General features: G+C 44.6%; 1 protein-coding gene across 8 annotated transcripts in view; it reads left to right on the top strand.

Moving 5' to 3' along the window:
- The first annotated feature begins 19,531 nt into the window (after positions 1-19,531).
- PUM2 (pumilio RNA binding family member 2) overlaps positions 19,532-22,719 on the top strand; it is a 117,129-nt gene continuing 113,941 nt past the window's right edge. For 4 of the 8 annotated variants that reach the window (XR_008890988.1, XM_056564267.1, XM_056564265.1 and 1 more), the window contains exon 1: positions 19,533-19,879. Coding sequence is in view for 6 of the 8 variants with exons in the window: in XM_056564267.1 (XP_056420242.1) it covers positions 19,734-19,879 (146 nt within the window). In the remaining 2 variants the exon portion in view is untranslated. Of the gene's footprint in view, positions 19,880-22,719 lie in introns of all 8 variants that reach the window. The other 4 variants (XM_056564269.1, XM_056564268.1, XM_056564270.1 and 1 more) reach the window with 4 other exon arrangements.

The following is a 22,719-nucleotide window of genomic DNA, read 5'->3' as shown; positions in this document are numbered from 1 at the left end:
CGGATGGTTGCAGCCAATCACCGCTCTCAGCGGGAAATATGAATGAGTGAGCAGCCGGCCGGAGTATAGTGCAGAGATGCGAGCGCAGGAGAAAGCCGCTCCATCTCTGCTATAGACAGGACGATCACAGCAGATGTCAGTAGTGATACCCGCTGTGATCTGTTCTTACCTGCAGGTACTACTCCCAACATGGAGCACACTCTGCTCCATGCTGGGAGCTGTAGTATCTGCATTAATAGACAGATCGCAGCAAGTGTAACTTCTGACACCCGCTGGGATCTGTCTATTAATGCAGGTACTATAGCTCCCAGCATGGAGCAGAGTGTGCTCCATGTTGGGAGTAGTAGTACCTGCAGTTAAGGTAAGATTACAGCGGATGTCACTCCTGACACCTGCTGTGATCCTCCTGTATAATGTATAGATGTGGCTGGCTGCTCTTCTATGGTCCCCTGCGCTGACCTATATATACACATATTCCTATTTCCTGCAGAGAGCTGTGATTGGCTGGAACCATCTGGCCAATCACAGCTCTCTGAGGGAAATATGAATAGGTGTATATATACGTCAGTGCAGGGGTCCATAGAAGAGTGGCTGGCCACATCTATACATTATACAGGAGGATCGCAACGGGCGATGTCTATTAGTACAGGTACTACTACTCCCATCATGGAACATTGTGTTCCATGCTGGGAGTAGTAGCACTACCTAAAAAAAAATGTAAAAAATAAAGAAAAAAAGTTAAAACACACACGCACTACATTTTTATTATTGTTGGCTACATTTTTAGGTCCCCGCCCGCCCACATAAATTGATCCCTGTTTTAAAAATTTCTAAAAATTTTGTTATAAAAAAGATAAATTTCGTTAGATACAATTTTTTCCTTCACTACTGTATCTTTTTTATTTTATTTTTTTAATGGTACCCTACAAAATTTTATTAAAAATGATCGGTTAAGTCCAAAAAATAAAAACCGCCTACAAAAACGCCAAAGTTAAAACCCACATATCGTTTTTCTTGGCGTTTTTTCACTCCCATAGACTTCTCCCACGATTTTGACTAAAACATCGCCAGTGGCTCAACATGCTGCGATTTTGGAAAACCGCCAAGGAGCTTAAAAATTCCAAAAAAGAGTGAAAAAACGCCAAAAGGATTTAAAAAAAAAAGCCATAGTGAAAAACGCCAAGTGGAATAAGAATTTTGCGATTTCTCATTGATTTACAGCTAACATCTGACCGTAGCGTTTTTTGGCCGAAAAAACGCCATGCGGCAGAATTGGCGTTTTTCCCAAAAATTTGAAATTAGCCTTAAAGGGGTGTATGAAAATGGCTTTTCTAAAGAAAGCAACCTTTTAAGGGTTTGTTCACATGGAGTGATGTGTAGGCGGAAAATTTCTGAGCACACATTTCGCAGGCTGCAGGCGCTAGGACTGCTCGCACTTGTAACGCCTGTAAGTGCCCCATCTCCATAGACGGCAATTCTTTCAACAGAGGCCGGAATTGGGATTTCAATGACAGATGCTTCCGCTGCGGGAATTTTGCGGTGTGCACATTGCAGCAGAATCTTATTGAAAATAATGCAGCAGAATTTTATTGAAAACTTATTGAAAACAGCGGAATTTCGCAAGTTAGAGGAAGGGGTTGCAGGTGAGGGGTGTAGGGAACAATTCACTGTAACAAATATACTGCCCTTAGGGAAAATAATAAAATACAATACTTCATCGGTAATTGCTATTAAAAAGGTACCAGGCAGGTAATATTGGTAACCGTACAAAACAAAATATAACACGTGGCTATAGATGTGATAATGTGATGGTGTGCAGTAAAAGGTGTGGATGGGGTGACAGTACGGTTACATAGTTACACAGTTAGTACGGTCAAAAAAAGACATACGTCCATCAAGTTCAACCAGGGAATTGAAGGGTAGGGGTGTGGTGGGATATTGGGGGAAGGGATGGGGTTTTATATTTCTGCATAAGCATTAATGTTATTTTATTCCAGGAATGTATCTAACCCTGTTTTAAATGTATTAATCGTTCCTGCTGTGACTAGTTCCTGAGGTAGACTGTTCCATAAATTCACAGTTCTTATGGTAAAGAAGGCGTGTCGCCCCTTGAGACTAAACCTTTTCTTCTCCAAACGGAGGGAGTGCCCCCTTGTCCTTTGAGGGGGCTTAACCTGGAACAGTTTTTCTCCATATTTTTTGTATGGGCCATTTATATACTTATATACATTTATCATATCCCCCCTTAAACGACTCTTCTTAAGACTAAACAATTATAACTCCTTTAATCGCTCCTCATAGCTAAGATGTTCCATGCCCCATATTAGTTTAGTCGCGCATCTCTACACCCTTTCCAGCAACACAGTGTCCCTTTTATGGACAGGTGCCCAAAACTGAACAGCATATTCCAGGTAAGGCCGTACCAATGCTTTATAAAGGGGGAGTATTATGTCCCTGTCCCTCGAGTCCATGCCTCTTTTTATACATGACAATATCCTGCTGGCTTTGGAAGCAGCAGCCTGACATTGCATGCTATTTTGTAGTCTGTGATCTACAAGTACACCCAGATCCTTCTCTACCAGTGACTCTGCCAGTTTAATCCCCCCTAAGGCATACGACGCATGCAGGTTATTAGTACCCAGATGCATAACTTTACATTTATCCACATTGAACCTCATTTGCCAAGTGGATGCCCAGACACTTAGTCTATCCAAGTCATCTTGTAAGTTATGCACATCCTCTATAGACTGTACCGTGCTACAAAGCTTGGTGTCATCTGCAAAGATAGAAACAGAGCTGTTAATACCATCCTCTATATCATTGATAAATAAATTAAACAGTAGCGGGCCCAGTACTTGGGGTACACCACTAATTACCGGGGACCAATCAGAATCGTTGACCACCACTCTCTGGGTACGATCCATGAGCCAGTGTTCAATCCAGTTACAAACTAAAATTTCCAAACCCAAAGACCTTAACTTACCTGTCAGACGTCTATGAGGGACAGTATCAAACGCTTTGGCAAAATCCAGAAACACTATATCCACAGCCATTCCTCTGTCAAGGCTTCTACTCACATCTTCATAAATGCAAATTAGATTGGTTTGACAACTTCTATCCTTAGTAAACCCATGCTGGCTATCACTTATAATACTATTATCCCCTATGTATTCCTGTATGTAATCCCTTATAAGTCCTTCAAACAATTCACCGACAATGCACGTTAAACTTACCGGTCTATAATTTCCTGGGGAAGACCTAGAGCCCTTCTTGAAGATTGGCACCACATTCGCCTTGCGCCAGCATCAGACACCAGAGAATCTCTAAATATCATGAACAGGGGTACAGATATTACTGAACTTACCTCTCTAAGAACTCTTGGGTGTAATCCATCTGGTCCTGGAGATTTGCTTACATTTACTTTACTTAACTTACCTTGTACCATCTCTACATTAAGCCAGTTCAGTTCAATTATGTTTTTTCCAAGTTCTCAGATAGAAAAATGGGATATAGGAAAAGTGCCCACCCTACACACTTCAGACCCCCTTGATACTGTCCCATCCTGTTAAGGAGATGGGTCCCTCAAAAGGCAGGGACAGTATCAAGGAGGTCTGAAGTGTGTAGGGTGGGCACTTTTCATCTGAGAACTTGGAAATAATATCATGACCCAACCGAACCGAACGTGTGAGATTTTGTTTTGTACGGTTACCAATATTACCTGCCTGGTACCTTTTTAATAGCGATTACCGATAAAGTATTGTATTTTATTATTTTCCTAAGGGCAGTATATTTGTTTCAGTGAATTGTTTCTGATTTGGTTGTCAGCCCACTGCCCTGGGCAATTGTTATCATCGGTTGCTGATATTGATAAGCCACTTCTGTAAATTGCTGAGAGGGGTGCAGGTGACAGGGAAGGGGTGCAGGTGATGGAGAGGGGGGGGGGTGATGATTTGGATGTGGAGGAGCAATGGCTACTTACCTACCTGGCTACCTACCTTATTAATTTCCTGGCTACATACCCATCTACTTAGCCACCTAACTACATAGCTATCTTCCTACATAGCTACTTACCTACATAGCAAACTAATTACCTGGCTACCTATTTCCTACCTATCTACCCAGGTAACTACTTACATACATACATAGCTACACATTTACCTACCTTGTTACCTACCTATGAACTTACCTCCCTATCTGCTTACTTACCTGCATAGCTACCTACCTACCTATCTATATCCAAGGACAATTGTAGCTCACCAAAGTATATAGTGCAGAATTCAGTGCAGTTTATTCCATTACAAACAGTGTTAGGCTGGGTTCACACCACGTTTTGTTAAATACGGCTCCCGTATACGGCTGGGAGGAGGGGGCGGGGCTTAATCGCGGCGCCCGCACTCAGCCGTATTGGGGAACCGTATTTAATGTATGTCTATGAGCCGACCGGAGTGAACCGCAGCCTCCGGTCGGCTGCTTTTTCGTCCGTATGCGGTTTCCCGCGGTTTGGTCGACCACGTTTTTGCCTGCGGTCGGGAAACCGCATACGGCAGAAAACGAAGCCGACCGGAGGCTGCGGTTCACTCCGGTCGGCTCATAGACATACATTAAATACGGTTCCCGAATACGGCTGAGTGCGGGCGCCGCGATTAAGCCCCGCCCCCCTCCTCCCAGCCGTATACGGGAGCCATATTTAACAAAACGTGGTGTGAACCCAGCCTTACAGAGCAGGCTACGTTTCCTCTTCTCTCATGCTTTACAAAGGCGAAGACAGGTCGCTGAAACATAGCCTGCTCTGTAACACTGTTTCGAATGGAATAAACGTCACCAAATTCTGCACTTTATACTTAGGGTGAGGGCACTGAAAAAATGCAGAAACTAACATGTTTGTCCTGCAGATGCTGCAGTGATGGGTTTTGGCTGTAAAAAGTCGTCATGGTGGTCTGAGCCAGATGGAGAACAGAAAAAAAAGAGGATGACGCAATCATAAAAGACGTGAATTGTGAGTCAGTTAAAGGGGTACTCCGGTGCTAAACATCCTATCCCCTATCAAAAGGATAGGGGATAAGATGTTAGATCGTGGGAATCCCGCCGCTGGGGACCCCTGCGATCTCTCCTGCAGCACCCCCTTTTTCAGCTGCACAGAGGGTCGCTCTGTAGCTGATGACGGGCGGTGCAGGGGACAGAGTATTGTGACGTCACGCCCCGCCCCCCCCCCCCCCCCCAATGCAAGTCTATGGAAGGGGCAAGACGGCCATCACGCCCCCTCCCATAGACTTGCATTGAGGGGGGCGGGCGTGACATCACAAGGGGGTGGAGCAGTGAGTTAAAAGCAGGTCTGAGTTAAAATTTTGTTCTCACTGTAAGGTCCTAACAGCGAGAACAAAATATAGGGAAAATTCTGGAAAAAAAAAACATGGGGCCATCTAGAGAAGCTGGATGGAGATTACTACAAGCTAGGTGGAGAGTGCGCTACTGCGCATTTCACCCTGTTCATTCTCCTGGTCGGTGGGGGTCTCAGCGCTGAGACCACGACCAATCTAAACTTTGACATGTTTCTGTGACATGTTTTTTTTTTTAACTAACAGGGGTGCTTTAAAGTCTGACATGTATCAGACACTTTAGCCCAGATTTCCTATGGACTTTCCAATTCATTCGTGACGCCTTATGTGCCAACCAAGTTGTCGCATGCCGTATCTGACACATTTATAGACAGTGTACATTAGAAAACTACGCAAGATGAGACAACCTTGACAAAAGAGCTTGCAAGCTTGAAAAAGGAGCGTGTCCTTGATTTCTACAAGCTAGACAGATTTATGTAGGCTTTGTAGATGAGTGTGGCACATTTCCCTTGAGCTATGGTCTATGTTCACCAAAAATATAGGAAGACAGTAAAATTAAAAGAAAACATCAATTATGGACACTTATGGTTATCTGATCTATTTTTCTGTTGACATGGAAAGCTCATGGTGAAGCATTTCTGTACATTTGATACAAATATAGCAGGAAAAGATAAGGTTGGCACTGACAGGCACCGCCATCCTGAACGGCAGCCTCTCTCGAAGCAGTGTTGAACAGCACAGGTATGTGACCTGATATGACATGGTGCTCTACCTTCGGAAGCTGCAGATAGAAGTTCAAACAAGAAGCATAGAGAACCAGATGGCACCCATGGTTAGGTGATCAGGATCTTCATCTCTTTATTGAATACAGTGCGTTAAATACATCGAGCGGGGCGTCGGACTGACAGCATGCTTGGACAATAGCTATTTCGCACCGCTCACGGCGCTTCCTCGGGTCCCGAGGGACCCGAGGAAGCTCCTTGAGCGGCACAAAATAGCTATTGTCCAATCATGCTGTCAGTCCAACGCCCCGCTCGATGTATTTAACGCACCGTATTCAATAAAGAGATGAAGATCCTGATCACCTAACCATGGGTGCCACGTGGTTCTCTATGGTTCTTGTCTGTACATTTGATGACTGCTTTATATTTATCCCTTAGTTTTCTGGTAAAATTATGACTTTACAGGAAACTTTGCACCACAAAACTAGTTGTTAAGAGAGTGTAAACTCTAAACCACTGCAATGTGTATTGTATACATGTATATGTTGTGAGAAGGTGAAAGGTATGGTCGTTGATGGGGGGTATGTGTCACAGAGGTTCCTGGCCTTGGTGAGGTAAGATCTGGTAATTTTCCAGTGTCTGTGCTGTGGTGCAGACTGATACTGTGACCGTAGTATGGCTGGAAGGCCAACCAATCCGGGATGGGTCTTATTGGGAATGACCAAGTGCAGGGTGGGGGTCATTCCAAACAATCCAGGCCGGCTTTTGTTGGCCTTAAAGTTAGTCTGCCTCACCAGCTTAGGGGGATTTGCTTGTTGCAGCCCACAGTGCCAGAGAAAGCTGTGTGTGGAGTTCTTCACTGTGGTAGCTCCAAGAGTGGAAGCTGCTGGACAGTCTAGCTGGAGGCCTGGAAAAGACTTGCTTGATGCCGCATGGCGTGAACTCAGGTGTGAACAAACACCTAAGGATTACAGGTGGACTTTTGTTACATTTTCCTTTGTTCTAGGTTTAAAGACTGTTTGCTGTGTGCCGTGTGTGAATAAAACACTGAACTTTGATTTGGAAAACGCTGTCTCCTTGCCTCTATACTGCAACCGCACCTGTTTGCAAGAGCGAGTCTTCACAATGTATATTGTTTTATGGTTTGTAACATTTATGTTAACATTATCAAATGGTTTATTTTATTTAACTTTTTCTACAGCATGCTATATAACTGTCCAGGGTGTCAATGACTCAATATGCTCTGCTACCAGGGAGATTCCTAGGCAATCCTCCTAATGACTTCAGAGGGATTATCCCATTCTCCCTGGCAGTGTGCTAATAATATCAGGAAGAAAAAATACTTCTTACCTAGCGAATAAACAGAAATCGGGTGTCCCAATAGACAGTTTCTTCAAATATGGAAACATAGAATGTGTCTGCAGATAAGAACCATTTGGCCCATCTAGTCGGCCCAATATCCTGAATATTATGAATAGTCCCTGGTACTATCTTATATGAAGGATAGACTTATGCCTATCCCTATCTTATATTAAGGATAGCCTTATTCTTATCCCATACATGCTTAAACTCCTTCACTATATTTTCAGCGACCACTTCTGCAGGAAGGCTATTCCATGCATCCACTACTCTCTCAGTAAAGTAATACTTCCAGATAATACTGCTTAAACCTTCCCCTCTAATATAAAACTATGTCCTCTTGTGGTAGATTTTGTTCTTTTAATCTCCTCTCCTCCTTTACTGTTGATTCCCTTTTTGCATATAAAAGTTTCTATCATGAACTCTACGGAGCCCCAGGTCTCCCCGGGAGCAGCGCGTCACGATCCCAGCATGAGGCGCCCCCTCCATATAGCTCTATGGCAGAGCCGAAGATAGGCAAACAGCTCTCCTATAGGTATATATGGAGGGGGCATGGCGGCACCTGCTTTGTGCTAGGGTCGTGGCGCGCCACTCCCGAGGAGAGCCGGGGCTCCGTACAGGAGATCAAGCAGTCGAACCCCCTGTGATCTAAAACGTATCCCCTATGCTACGGATAGGGGATAAGTGTTTCACCACAAGACTTCTCTCTTAAATGGGCACTGTCAGATACAAAAACTTTTGATATGTTGTAAAGCATGTATAACCAATAGGTTCTTCAATTGCTTTCATTAGAAAATTCTCACTATTTCATTATTATCTCACTATTTCAACTGCCCCCCCCCCCTCGCCTACTTGGACACATACTAGTCCTGCTGTGTCCATGCATCATCACCTATGTCATGGACAGTTCTTTGACTGACAGCTGTGAGCGCAGGGCTCACACCTGGAGGAAAAATCCTCCCACTGTCAGCTTGTGTCCCGCTACTGTCAGTGAGGACAACCTGGGAGTTGTAGTTTTGCTAATACTAGGAGAGATGTGAGCAGACAGCATACTGAGGAAGGGGGCGGAGACCTGCACAATGAGGCCACGCCCCCTCCCTTTGAGAGGAATTCAGATTAGTGAGCTAAATTAAAAGTGTAATAAAAAAATAAATAAAGGTGCTAGACACATAAAAATTAGATTTACACTTAGTGCCACGGCCGCGCAGACGCCCGTCTGCATTATAAGTCCACTCCCTGTTATGTGTCCAGGCTATGGAGGTTTTAGGGGATTGTGTCAATATAGGCCCCTATGTAAACAATGTACTGTGTGATGACTGTGTATTGTACTTTAATTCGGTGATACTTTCTTTTTGTATTTTTGTTTACTTTTTGTAAAACTTTTAATAAAGTTTACTTTGAAAAAAAAAAGTTAGATTTACATGGTCAGGATTAGGTACAAAATTTTTGTTGGATCTGACGGGTACGCTTTAAGCTTTCCTGGTAAGTTTTATCCTACAATCTATGTACTAGTTCAGTATATTCTCTGAACTCCAAAGTATCTTTATCCTTCTGGAGATATAGGCCCAGATTTATCAAACTGTGTGAGAGAAAACCTGTAGTGATTTTACAACCAATCACACCTCAGATTTCACTTTACCAGGGCTCGTTAGCTGAGCTGTGATTGGTTGCTGTGGGAAAATTACCACTTTTTCTCTCGCACAGTTTGATAAATCTGGGCCCAATGGTAGCCAGTACTGTGCACAATACTTCAAGTGAGGTCTCACCAGTGTTCTGTACAGCAGCATGAGCACTTCTCTCTTTCTACTGCTAATACCTCACCCTATACATCCATGATCACTTCCCTCTACTGCTAATACCTCTCCCCATACACCCATGAGTATTTCCCTCTACTGCTAATACCTCTTCCTATACACCCATGAGCACTTCCCTATTTCTACTGATAATACCTCTCCCCATACACCCATGAGCACTTCCCTCTACCACTAAGACCTCTCCCTATACACCCATGAGGACTTCCCTCTTTCCATTGCTTATCCCCCTCCCTATACACCCATGAGCACTTCTCTCTCTTCTACTTATACCTCTCATTAAATGTCAGTATCCAGAGTCTGGACCATTTCCATTTGGCGTATCCCTCCAGGAACATCAACCCTGTTACAAATCTTTGTGTCACCAGCAAAAAGACCAATACCACAATACCTTACCATCAAGACCTTCTGCAATATCAGTGATAAAGATATTAAACATACAGATCTCTGAGGTCTCCACTGGTAACAAGACCTTGCTCTGAATATTCTACATTGACTACAACCCTCTGTTGTCTGTCTCTCAGCCACTGCCTAATCCACTCAACAATATTGGAGTCCAAGCTCAATGACTGTAGTTTATTGTTAAGTCTTCTATGTGGGACAGTGTCAAAAAGCCTTACTAAAATCTAGATAAGTGATGTCTACTGCCCCTCCAGCATCTGTAATCTTAGTCACCCAATTAAAAAAATGTGTTACATTAGTGACATGATCTCCCTGAAGTAAACCTACCGTATTTTTCGCCGTATAAGACGCACTTTTTCTTCCCCAAAACTGGGGGGAAAAAGTCGGTGCGTCTTATATGGCGAATACACCCCTATCGCGGCGGTCCCTGCTGCCATCAACGGCCGGGACCCGCGGCTAATAAAGGACATCACTGATCGCGGTGATGCCCTGTATTAACCCTTCAGACACGGCGATCAAAGCTGACCGTCACATCTGAAGGGAAAGTGACACTAACCCGGCTGTTCAGTCGGGCTGTTCGGGACCGCCGCGATTTCACCGCGGCGGTCCCGAACAGCCCGACTGAATAGCCGGGTTAGTGCTTACAGGACACCGGGAGGGACCTTACCTGCCTCCTTGGTGTCTTCTCCGTTCAGGGATCCCCTGTATGGCCGGCGCTCTCCTTCCTCGTCATCACGTCGTCGCGTACGTGCGTCGGCGTGCGTAACGACGTGATGGCGGCGACAGAGAGCGAGGATACCCGGCCGGCAGCAGAGACGTTCCGGAGCGACGGGGACACAGCGACAGCGATGGAGCGACATCCAGGGCAGCGGTGATGGGTCCGGAGCGGCGGGGACACGTGAGTATTACCTCCTATGCAGTGGTCTTCAATCTGTGGACCTCCAGATGTTGCAAAACCACAACTCCCAGCATGCCCGGACAGCCAACGGCTGTCCGGGCATGCTGGGAGTTGTAGTTTTGCAACAACTGGAGGTCCGCAGGTTGAAGACCACTATTGGGTTCAAAATCTTTATTTTTTTTAGATTTTGCACCTATAAATTGGGTGCGTCTCATACGCCGGTGCGTCCTATAGGACGAAAAATACGGTATGTTGTTTCTCATGTTGCAATCCATGGGATTTTAGTAGGGTTTTTCATTAAAGGGGTACTCGACTGGAAAACTTTTTCTTTTAAATCAACTGGTGCCAGAAAGTTAAAAAGATTTGCAACTTACTTCTATTAAAAAATCCCAATCATTCCAGTACTTATCAGCTGCTGTATACTACACAGGAAGTTCTTTTCTTTTTTAATTTCCTTTCTGCCTGACCACAAGTGCTCTCTGCTGACACCTCTGTCCACGTCAGGAACTGTCCAGAGCAGGATAGGTTTTTAATAGAAGTAACTTACAAATCATTTTAACTTTCTGGCACCAGTTGATTTAAAAGAAAATGTTTTCCAGTGGAGTACCCCTTTAATTTCCCCACTATTGATGCCATGTCTCTATCTGTGTCAGGAAATATCCAGAGTAGGAGCAAATCCCCATAGCAAACCTCTCCTGCTCTGGACAGTTCCTGACACAGACAAAGGTGTAAGCAGAGAGCACTGTTGTCAGGCAGAAAAGAACAACTCAACTTCAGCAACTGCTATGTACTGGAAGGATTAAGATTTTTAAATAGAAGTAATTTACAAATCTGTTTAACTTTCTGGCACCAGTTGATTTAAAAAAAAAAAAAATTCCCTCTGGAGTACCCCTTTAGATCACATGATGAAAGAGCTATGGCTTGTAATGAGAAAAAAGGAAGAGAAAAATGGCACATAAAAAAAATGCCTATACTAGTACACAATACTGGGGGGGGGGGGGGGGGAGGTGACACAAAAACTGTATTGTTGAGGAGGAATTTTTTGTGGCTGTTTTTTTTCAGATCAAGAAAAGGTCGAACAGAATAGTGTCTGAAGGAAGCCTTAATTTCATCACGTTCCCTTTCATTAGCTGTAAGGGGTCAGCAGGACACAGTGATCTCTACGGATGATGATGTCATGTGACCCTAACTACAATTTGCACAACTTGATCAGTGAGGATATTAGTGCCAGAACCCCCTCCCATCCTTTGAATAAAGGACTGCTTTAAAGGAGTACTCGGGTACTAAACAACAAATCCCCTGACTGCTGGGACTCTCTGCAATCTCCTACCTGGTGCCCCATTCATGGAGGGCACCCTCCCCGATCAGGCACTTATCCTCTAACGCTGCATGCACATCTCGTTTTTGCAATACGGGACCCGTATCCCGTTTCTGTGCAAAAAACGTATGCCTCCAAACCGGACCGAAACGTATGCAACCATATATGCCTCCTCACGTTTTAAACCGTAAACGGTTTGAAAACGGATGTCGGTTTGCATACATTTTAATACGTCTTCCTTGACAAAAAAAACAGATAGGGTTTTATGTTTGTCAACATTTTAAATTAAGTTTTTTTTATTGAATTTCCCCCCCTAAAAAAAAAATTACAAAAAATTAAAAACAGTATTGTGCAAACCGGATGTAACCGTACGCACATACGGTTTAATACGGTTACCATAGAACTCCATTTTAAAATAACCGTATACAGGTTGGATACGGTTTTTGACCGGGACACAAAACCATAGTAGACTACGGTCTGGTGTACCGTTGAAAACCGTATAAACCCGTAAATGATGCAAAACGTACACAACCTGATGCTACGGTTGGCATACGGTTTACAATGAAATGTCTATATATATATATATATATATATATATATATATATATATATATATGGTTTGCAATACAGTTCGATACAATGAAATCGGATACGGCAAGCGTATTGTAAAAACGAGGTGTGAATGCAGCCTAACCTGTGGATAGGGGATCCGTTCTTCAGTACTGGAGTACCCCTTTAAGTTTCCCCCTGTTTAGCAGGTGACTGGGATACTGTGTAGGGAGCCCTAAATTCTGAGGTTAGACCCAACGATCCTAAAATGAGAACATATCCTAGTGATCTGTCATATGGAGCTGGAATACCCCTTTATAGAGTAAGGGTAAATGTCGATGGGTGAGGGTTAATGGGATATCCCCGACTCCTAAAATCTGATCGAAAGCACTGATCCCCCCCATTTATAGTGTATGAGTGTTACAGCGACAGCCCAATATTATGCCAGTCTATAAGGGAAAAAACCTGGTAACTTTTGCAATAAGTGTCTTACTATACAGCCACGTTCAGTGGTCTGCTGTGGTGGGAGATGTGTATACAGCAGTGATCTCCAGCTGGTGCAAAACTACAACTCCCATCATGACCTGAACAAAACTACAACACCCATACTACTGGGAACACTAGGAGTTGTAGTTTTACAGTAGCTGGAGAGCCACGGGTTGGGGCAGTGTTTCCCAACCAGGGTGCCTCCAGCTGTTGCAAAACTACAACTCCCAGCATGCCCGGACAGCCAAAGGCTGTCCGGGCATGATTGGAGTTGTAGTTTTGCAAGAACAGGGGGCCCCTTGGTAGGGAAACACTACCTTGGGGAAACCTGATATACAAGAAGTCTAAAGGGTATAAAGAGAGTTGTAGTTTTACAGTAGCTGGAGAGGCACAGGTTTGCGCATCCTGATATACACGCTGACAGGGTTTGATGAGAGTTGTAGTTTTGCAATTGCTGAAGAGCTACAGATTGGGAGTCCTTGATTTACAAGTTGTCAGATCATGATAGGGGTTGTAGTTTGGTTCCTGATATACAAGTTTTCAGGTCATGATAGGGGTTGTAGTTTGGTTCCTGATATACAAGTTGTCAGGTGATGATAGGGGTTGTAGTTTGGTTCCTGATATACAAGTTGTCAGGTCATGATGGGGGTTGTAGTTTGGTTCCTGATATATAAGTTGTTAGGTCCTAATGGGGGTTGTAGTTTGGTTCCTGATATACAAGTTGTCAGGTGATGATAGGGGTTGTAGTTTGGTTCCTGATATAAAAGTTGTCAGGTCATGATGGGAGTTGTAGTTTAGTTCCTGATATACAAGTTGTCAGGTCATGATGGGAGTTGTAGTTTAGTTCCTGATATACAAGTTGTCAGGTCATGATGGGAGTTGTAGTTTAGTTCCTGATATACAAGTTGTCAGGTCATGATGGGAGTTGTAGGTTGATTCCTGATATTCAAGTTGTCAGGTCATGATGGGAGTTGTAGTTTGATTCCTGATATACAAGTTGTCAGGTCATGATAGGGGTTGTAGTTTGGTTCCTGATATACAAGTTGTCAGGTCATGATGGGGGTTGTAGTTTGGTTTCTGATATACAAGTTGTCAGGTTATGATAGGGGTTGTAGTTTGGTTCTTGATATACAAGTTGTCAGGTTATGTTAGGGGTTGTAGTTTGGTTCCTGATATACAAGTTGTCAGGTCATGATGGGGGTTGTAGTTTGGTTCCTGATATTCAAGTTGTCAGGTCATGATAGGGGTTGTAGTTTGGTTCCTGATATACAAGTTGTCAGGTCATGATGGGAGTTGTAGTTTAGTTTCTGATATACAAGTTGTCAGGTCATGATGGGAGTTGTAGTTTAGTTCCTGATATACAAGTTGACAGGTCACAATAGGGGTTTTAGTTTGGTTCCTGATATGCAAGTTGTCAGGTCATGATAGGGGTTGTAGTTTGGTTCCTGATATGCAAGTTGTCAGGTCATGATAGGGGTTGTAGTTTGGTTCCTGATATACAAGTTGTCAGGTCCTAATGGGGGTTGTAGTTTGGTTACTGATATACAAGTTGTCAGGTCATGATGGGAGTTGTAGTTTGGTTCCTGATATACAAGTTGTCAGGTCCTAATGGGGGTTGTAGTTTGGTTACTGATATACAAGTTGTCAGGTCATGATGGGAGTTGTAGTTTGGTTCCTGATATACAAGTTGTCAGGTCATGATAGGGAGTTGTAGTTTAGTTCCTGATATACAAGTTGTCAGGTCATGATGGGAGTTGTAGTTTATTTCCTGATATACAAGTTGTCAGGTCATGATGGGGGTTGTAGTTTGGTTTCTGATATACAAGTTGTCAGGTTATGATAGGGGTTGTAGTTTGGTTCCTGATATACAAGTTGTCAGGTCATGATGGGGGTTGTAGTTTGGTTCCTGATATACAAGTTGTCAGGTTATGATAGGGGTTGTAGTTTGGTTCCTGATATACAAGTTGTCAGGTCCTAATGGGGGTTGTAGTTTGGTTCCTGATATACAAGTTGTCAGGTCATGATGGGGGTTGTAGTTTGGTTCCTGATATTCAAGTTGTCAGGTTCTAATGGGGGTCGTAGTTTGGTTCCTGATGTACAAGTTGTCAGGTCATGATGGGGGTTGTAGTTTGGTTCCTGATATACAAGTTGTCAGGTCATGATAGGAGTTGTAGTTTGGTTACTGATATACAAGTTGTCAGGTTATGATAGGGGTTGTAGTTTGGTTCCTGATATACAAGTTGTCAGGTCCTAATGGGGGTTGTAGTTTGGTTCCTGATATACAAGGTTGTAGTATGGTTCCTGATATACAAGTTGTAAGGTTATGATAGGGGTTGTAGTTTGGTTCTTGATATACAAGTTGTCAGGTCCTAATGGGGGTTGTAGTTTGGTTCCTGATATACAAGTTGTCAGGTCATGATGGGGGTTGTAGTTTGGTTCCTGATATACAAGTTGTCAGGTCATGATGGGAGTTGTAGTTTGGTTCCTGATATACAAGTTGTCAGGTCATGATGGGAGTTGTAGTTTGGTTTCTGATATACAGGTTGTCAGGTCCTAATGGGGGTTGTAGTTAGGTTTCTGATATACAAGTTGTCAGGTCCTAATGGGGGTTGTAGTTTGGTTTCTGATATACAAGTTGTCAGGTTATGATGGGGGTTGTAGTTTGGTTTCTGATATACAAGTTGTCAGGTAATGATAGGGGTTGTAGTTTGGTTCCTGATATACAAGTTGTCAGGTCATGATGTGAGTTGTAGTTTGGTTTCTGATATACAAGTTGTCAGGTCCTAATGGGGGTTGTAGTTTGGTTTCTGATATACAAGCTGTCAGGTTATGATAGGGGTTGTAGTTTGGTTTCTGATATACAAGTTGTCAGGTCCTAATGGGGGTTGTAGTTTGGTTCCTGATGTACAAGTTGTCAGGTCATGATGGGGGTTGTAGTTTGGTTCATGATATACAAGTTGTCAGGTCCTAATGGGAGTTGTAGTTTAGTTCCTGATATACAAGTTGTCAGGTCATGATGGGAGTTGTAGGTTGGTTCCTGATATTCAAGTTGTCAGGTCATGATGGGAGTTGTAGTTTGATTCCTGATATACAAGTTGTCAGGTCATGATAGGGGTTGTAGTTTGGTTCCTGATATACAAGTTGTCAGGTCATGATGGGGGTTGTAGTTTGGTTTCTGATATACAAGTTGTCAGGTTATGATAGGGGTTGTAGTTTGGTTCTTGATATACAAGTTGTCAGGTTATGATAGGGGTTGTAGTTTGGTTCCTGATATACAAGTTGTCAGGTCATGATGGGGGTTGTAGTTTGGTTCCTGATATTCAAGTTGTCAGGTCATGATAGGGGTTGTAGTTTGGTTCCTGATATACAAGTTGTCAGGTCATGATGGGAGTTGTAGTTTAGTTCCTGATATACAAGTTGACAGGTCACAATAGGGGTTGAAGTTTGGTTCATGATATACAAGTTGTCAGGTCATGATGGGGGTTGTAGTTTGGTTCCTGATATGCAAGTTGTCAGGTCATGATAGGGGTTGTAGTTTGGTTCCTGATATGCAAGTTGTCAGGTCATGATAGGGGTTGTAGTTTGGTTCCTGATATACAAGTTGTCAGGTCATGATGGGAGTTGTAGTTTAGTTCCTGATATACAAGTTGTCAGGTCATGATGGGAGTTGTAGTTTGGTTCCTGATATACAAGTTGTCAGGTCCTAATGGGGGTTGTAGTTTGGTTACTGATATACAAGTTGTCAGGTCATGATGGGAGTTGTAGTTTGGTTCCTGATATACAAGTTGTCAGGTCATGATAGGGAGTTGTAGTTTAGTTCCTGATATACAAGTTGTCAGGTCATGATGGGAGTTGTAGTTTATTTCCTGATATACAAGTTGTCAGGTCATGATGGGGGTTGTAGTTTGGTTTCGGATATACAAGTTGTCAGGTTATGATAGGGGTTGTAGTTTGGTTCCTGATATACAAGTTGTCAGGTCATGATGGGGGTTGTAGTTTGGTTCCTGATATACAAGTTGTCAGGTTATGATAGGGGTTGTAGTTTGGTTCCTGATATACAAGTTGTCAGGTCCTAATGGGGGTTGTAGTTTGGTTCCTGATATACAAGTTGTCAGGTCATGATGGGGGTTGTAGTTTGGTTCCTGATATTCAAGTTGTCAGGTCCTAATGGGGGTCGTAGTTTGGTTCCTGATGTACAAGTTGTCAGGTCATGATGGGGGTTGTAGTTTGGTTCCTGATATACAAGTTGTCAGGTCATGATGGGAGTTGTAGTTTGGTTACTGATATACAAGTTGTCAGGTTATGATAGGGGTTGTAGTTTGGTTCCTGATATACAAGTTGTCAGGTCCTAATGGGGGTTGTAGTTTGGTTCCTGATATACAAGGTTGTAGTATGGTTCCTGATATACAAGTTGTCAGGTTATGATAGGGGTTGTAGTTTGGTTCTTGATATACAAGTTGTCATGTCCTAATGGGGGTTGTAGTTTGGTTCCTGATATACAAGTTGTCAGGTCATGATGGGGGTTGTAGTTTGGTTCCTGATATACAAGTTGTCAGGTCATGATGGGAGTTGTAGTTTGGTTCCTGATATACAAGTTGTCAGGTCATGATGGGGGTTGTAGTTTGGTTTCTGATATACAGGTTGTCAGGTCCTAATGGGGGTTGTAGTTAGGTTTCTGATATACAAGTTGTCAGGTCCTAATGGGGGTTGTAGTTTGGTTTCTGATATACAAGTTGTCAGGTTATGATGGGGGTTGTAGTTTGGTTTCTGATATACAAGTTGTCAGGTAATGATAGGGGTTGTAGTTTGGTTCCTGATATACAAGTTGTCAGGTCATGATGTGAGTTGTAGTTTGGTTTCTGATATACAAGTTGTCAGGTCCTAATGGGGGTTGTAGTTTGGTTTCTGATATACAAGCTGTCAGGTTATGATAGGGGTTGTAGTTTGGTTTCTGATATACAAGTTGTCAGGTCCTAATGGGGGTTGTAGTTTGGTTCCTGATGTACAAGTTGTCAGGTCATGATGGGGGTTGTAGTTTGGTTCCTGATATACAAGTTGTCAGGTCCTAATGGGGGTTGTAGTTTGGTTTCTGATATACAAGTTGTCAGGTCCTAATGGGGGTTGTAGTTTGGTTTCTGATATACAAGTTGTTAGGTTATGATAGGGGTTGTAGATTGGTTCCTGATATAAAAGTTGTCAGGTCATGATGGGGGTTGTAGTTTGGTTCCTGATATACAAGTTGTCAGGTCATGATGGGGGTTGTAGTTTGGTTTCTGATATACAAGTTGTCAGGTCCTAATGGGGGTTGTAGTTTGGTTCCTGATATACAAGTTGTCAGGTCATGATGGGGGTTGTAGTTTGGTTTCTGATATACAAGTTGTCAGGTCATGATGGGAGTTGTAGTTTGGTTCCTGATATACAAGTTGTCAGGTCATGATGGGAGTTGTAGTTTGGTTCCTGATATACAAGGTTGTAGTTTGGTTCCTGATATACAAGTTGTCAGGTCCTAATGGGGGTTGTAGTTTGGTTCCTGATATACAAGTTGTCAGGTCATGATGGGGGTTGTAGTTTGGTTCCTGATATACAAGTTGTCAGGTCATGATGGGGGTTGTAGTTTGGTTTCTGATATACAAGTTGTCAGGTCCTAATGGGGGTTGTAGTTTGGTTCCTGATATACAAGTTGTCAGGTCATGATGGGGGTTGTAGTTTGGTTTCTGATATACAAGTTGTCAGGTCATGATGGGAGTTGTAGTTTGGTTCCTGATATACAAGTTGTCAGGTCATGATGGGGGTTGTAGTTTGGTTTCTGATATACAGGTTGTCAGGTCCTAATGGGGGTTGTAGTTAGGTTTCTGATATACAAGTTGTCAGGTCCTAATGGGGGTTGTAGTTTGGTTTCTGATATACAAGTTGTCAGGTTATGATGGGGGTTGTAGTTTGGTTTCTGATATACAAGTTGTCAGGTAATGATAGGGGTTGTTGTTTGGTTCCTGATATACAAGTTGTCAGGTCATGATGTGAGTTGTAGTTTGGTTTCTGATATACAAGTTGTCAGGTCCTAATGGGGGTTGTAGTTTGGTTCCTGATGTACAAGTTGTCAGGTCATGATGGGGGTTGTAGTTTGGTTCCTGATATACAAGTTGTCAGGTCCTAATGGGGGTTGTAGTTTGGTTTCTGATATACAAGTTGTCAGGTCCTAATGGGGGTTGTAGTTTGGTTCCTGATATACAAGTTGTCAGGTCATGATGGGGGTTGTAGTTTGGTTTCTGATATACAAGTTGTCAGGTCATGATGGGGGTTGTAGTTTGGTTCCTGATATACAAGTTGTCAGGTCATGATGGGGGTTGTAGTTTGGTTTCTGATATACAAGTTGTCAGGTCATGATGGGAGTTGTAGTTTGGTTCCTGATATACAAGTTGTCAGGTCATGATGGGAGTTGTAGTTTGGTTCCTGATATACAAGGTTGTAGTTTGGTTCCTGATATACAAGTTGTCAGGTTATGATGGGGGTTGTAGTTTGGTTCCTGATATACAAGTTGTCAGGTCATGATGGGGGTTGTAGTTTTCTGGAGACCCCCAGGACAGGCTCCATGATACACAGCTCATGTCCGGGTGTACGGTAACACTCTCGTATCGTGTAGTCTGTGCAGGAAGGAGGAAGTGTGAGGAGGAGGAGGAGGTGAGTGTGGTCAGGTGGAGGCCGCAGTGAGGAGGCGCTGGCCTCCCTCCTCCCTCTCTCCCAGGCTGCAGTGCGCAGGAGGAGGAGGTGTAGTAGTAGCAGCACTCAGGCCGCCGCTCTCCTCCTCGCCATGTTGCAGTGACTCGGACCTCCAGCAGCCTCCACTCTCCGTCTATGCGGCCCGAACCTCGCTCTGGAGCTGTCACCGAACCAGGCGGTGAGTACGCGGCGCGCACAGCAGGCGAACCCGGGGATCGGGGGGGACGACTAGGCCGCGGTGGGCCCGGCTCATCAGGGGAGGAGGATCCGGCTGGTGGTAGGTAAGAAAGCCCGGGAGCGTGCACTGCATGGGGGGGCCGAGCATTGTCCTGTGTGGTGAGGAGGGGCAGCCATCATTGTGTGTGTGCAGTGCCCGGAGGACTTGGTTTGGCCTGCAGGGCATCTAGTGGGCAGGACGGTGACTGGCAGGGAGAGCACTGTGATCAGGAGAAAAGTTACTCCTGCCTAGTGACTGCTATGGAAGGGGCACATGGGGCACACAAGACTTAGGCCTGGACTGTGGGGGTGAACTTGTGGGGTCTGCAGACTGTGGGGGCACCTCCCTGGGTTGGCAGTTTATATGGGGGGGACCTCACAGGGTCAGCGATTTGTGGGTGCACATTGTGCGCACAACAGTCTATTGGCAGATTGGGGGGGGGGGTCCTTCTAGAGATCGGGAGCACCTTGTGAGGTTGGTTTCCTATAGGGGGCACCACATGGGGGGGGGGGGGGGGCACTTTGTGGAGATTATAGGAGCACCTCACTAGGTCGGCGGCTTATGGGGGAGGTCACAAACTGTAGAACACCTCACTAGGTTGGGGGCGTATGGGGGACACCTCACTAGGTTGGGGGCGTATGGGGGACACCTCACTAGGTTGGGGGCGTATGGGGGACACCTCACTAGGTTGGGGGCGTATGGGGGACACCTCACTAGGTTGGGGGCGTATGGGGGACACCTCACTAGGTTGGCGGCGTATGGGGGACACCTCACTAGGTTGGCGGCGTATGGGGGACACCTCACTAGGTTGGCGGCGTATGGGGGACACCTCACTTGGTTGGGAGGCACTTTGTGCTGTTGGTGGTCTATTTGGGGGGGGGGGGGGGGTACCACATGGGGTCAGTGAACTGTGGGGTTGATCACCTAGTTTTCAGGGGGACACTCCGAAGAAATGGTTGCCTGGGCTGTTGAGGGTACTTAATGGGGGGTGACAACTTGGGGTAGCTGTTTCACATACTTGGGCGCACCATGTGGGACAGTTATCATGCCATTGCAGTTTCCTAGTGGGGTTCATGACCCAAAAATGGCGCTGGCAAGAATTTGGCTTATTGACCACCTTTTGACTGTGACCAAACTCTACCATGACCGGGTCAGATTTGGTCCTTCGTCCTGTTACTCTCTTGGCCAACCATTGGACTCTTGTGGCCAGCAAACAGCGTTACTGTGCTCCCCGCTGAGGGCTTTAGTAGGTGAGGATCTTGCCCTGTGGGCTCTGACACCTGGCAGAACCTATAAGTAAATAAATATTGTTCGTCACAAGGTTTATAAATAAAGCTTCTGTCATCTTCTAGACAGTGACAACTTTATGGCCTCCATTACAGCCCCACAGGGGTTTTGTCACCCTGATAAGTCAGTCTAACTAATGTTACTTCATAGCAGTGTTTCCCAACCAGTGTGCCTCCAGCTGTTGCAAAACTACAACTTCCAGCATGCCCGGACAGCCAAAGGCTGTCCGGGCATGCTGGGAGTTGTAGTTTTGCAACAGCTGGAGGTACACTGGTTGGGAAACACTGCTTTATAGGCTCTTAACAACGTGGCTTATGCTCCGGTTTTGAATGCCATGACTTTACGATCCGTTGGGGTCCGATATCTAAAACCCCCACTGATGCGAAGAAGCTCCCACAACATTGATTCTGTGGCCCCTTCACTGTTTACCAATGGGCAGCGGTGCCCCGGAAAGGAGACTCAACACTACATCAGCACTGCAGCCTCTTCCTTCATTGGAGGGGGGGTCCCGAAGGTTAACCCCCAGTTGATTATAAAGTAATGGCGTCATGTTTTGAGGTGGGATTACCCCTTTAACATAAGGAACATTCCTGTGGCTGAAGACGTCTTGGTCACATCACAGCAGTGCACGCCGAGTAAACAATGTACTCAGGAAAACTATTCATCCCTCGCCTTCCTGTGTAAGCGTCGCTGTACGAGAAGGAGCACAAAACAAGAACACGTCTTTTACAGCAGCGCTGTAAAGTGACTACAGCTCTGAGAATGACCTGGGTATGTGAGGGCATGCTGGGAGTTGTAGTTACACCACAGCTGTATGGTTGACAACCATTGTTATAGCGGACCTGATAATGGCGGTCACTAGAGATGAGCGAACTTACAGTAAATTCGATTCGTCACGAACTTCTCGGCTCGGCAGTTGATGACTTTTCCTGCATAAATTAGTTCAGCTTTCAGGTGCTCCCGTGGGCTGGAAAAGGTGGATACAGTCCTAGGAGACTCTTTCCTAGGACTGTATCCACCTTTTCCAGCCCACCGGAGCACCGGAAAGCTGAACTAATTTATGCAGGAAAAGTCATCAACTGCCGAGCCGAGAAGTTCGTGACGAATCGAATTTACTGTAAGTTCGCTCATCTCTAGCGGTCACTCCATAAAGTTATAGGGGAACATGGTCAGTTCTGGATCTTTTGGGACTTCCGGATGTAGTTATGAACTGCATCTTTTTTCATGCATACTGTATACAGCAGTGGTCTCCAACCTGCGGACCTCCAGATGTTGCAAAACTACAACTCCCAGCATGCCCGGACAGCCGTTGGCTGTCCGGGCATGCTGGGAGTTGTAGTTTTGCAACATCTGGAGGTTCGCAGGTTGGAGACCACTGCTGTATACAGTGTGGTCTTGATGCAGGTCTTACAACAGTGGGCAGAGTGGTGAAATATATATATATATACACACACACACTTATTTTTTTTTTTTTTTTTAGAGATGAGCGAACTTACAGTAAATTCGATTCGTCACGAAGTTCTCGGCTCGGCAGTTGATGACTTATCCTGCATAAATTGGTTCAGCTTTCCGGTGCTCCGGTGGGCTGGAAAAGGTTGATACAGTCCTAGGAGACTC

This window comes from Hyla sarda, chromosome 3 (genome assembly GCF_029499605.1).
Source record: "Hyla sarda isolate aHylSar1 chromosome 3, aHylSar1.hap1, whole genome shotgun sequence".
Taxonomy (NCBI): domain Eukaryota; kingdom Metazoa; phylum Chordata; class Amphibia; order Anura; family Hylidae; genus Hyla; species Hyla sarda.
This window is presented reverse-complemented; position numbering and strand designations above follow the sequence as displayed.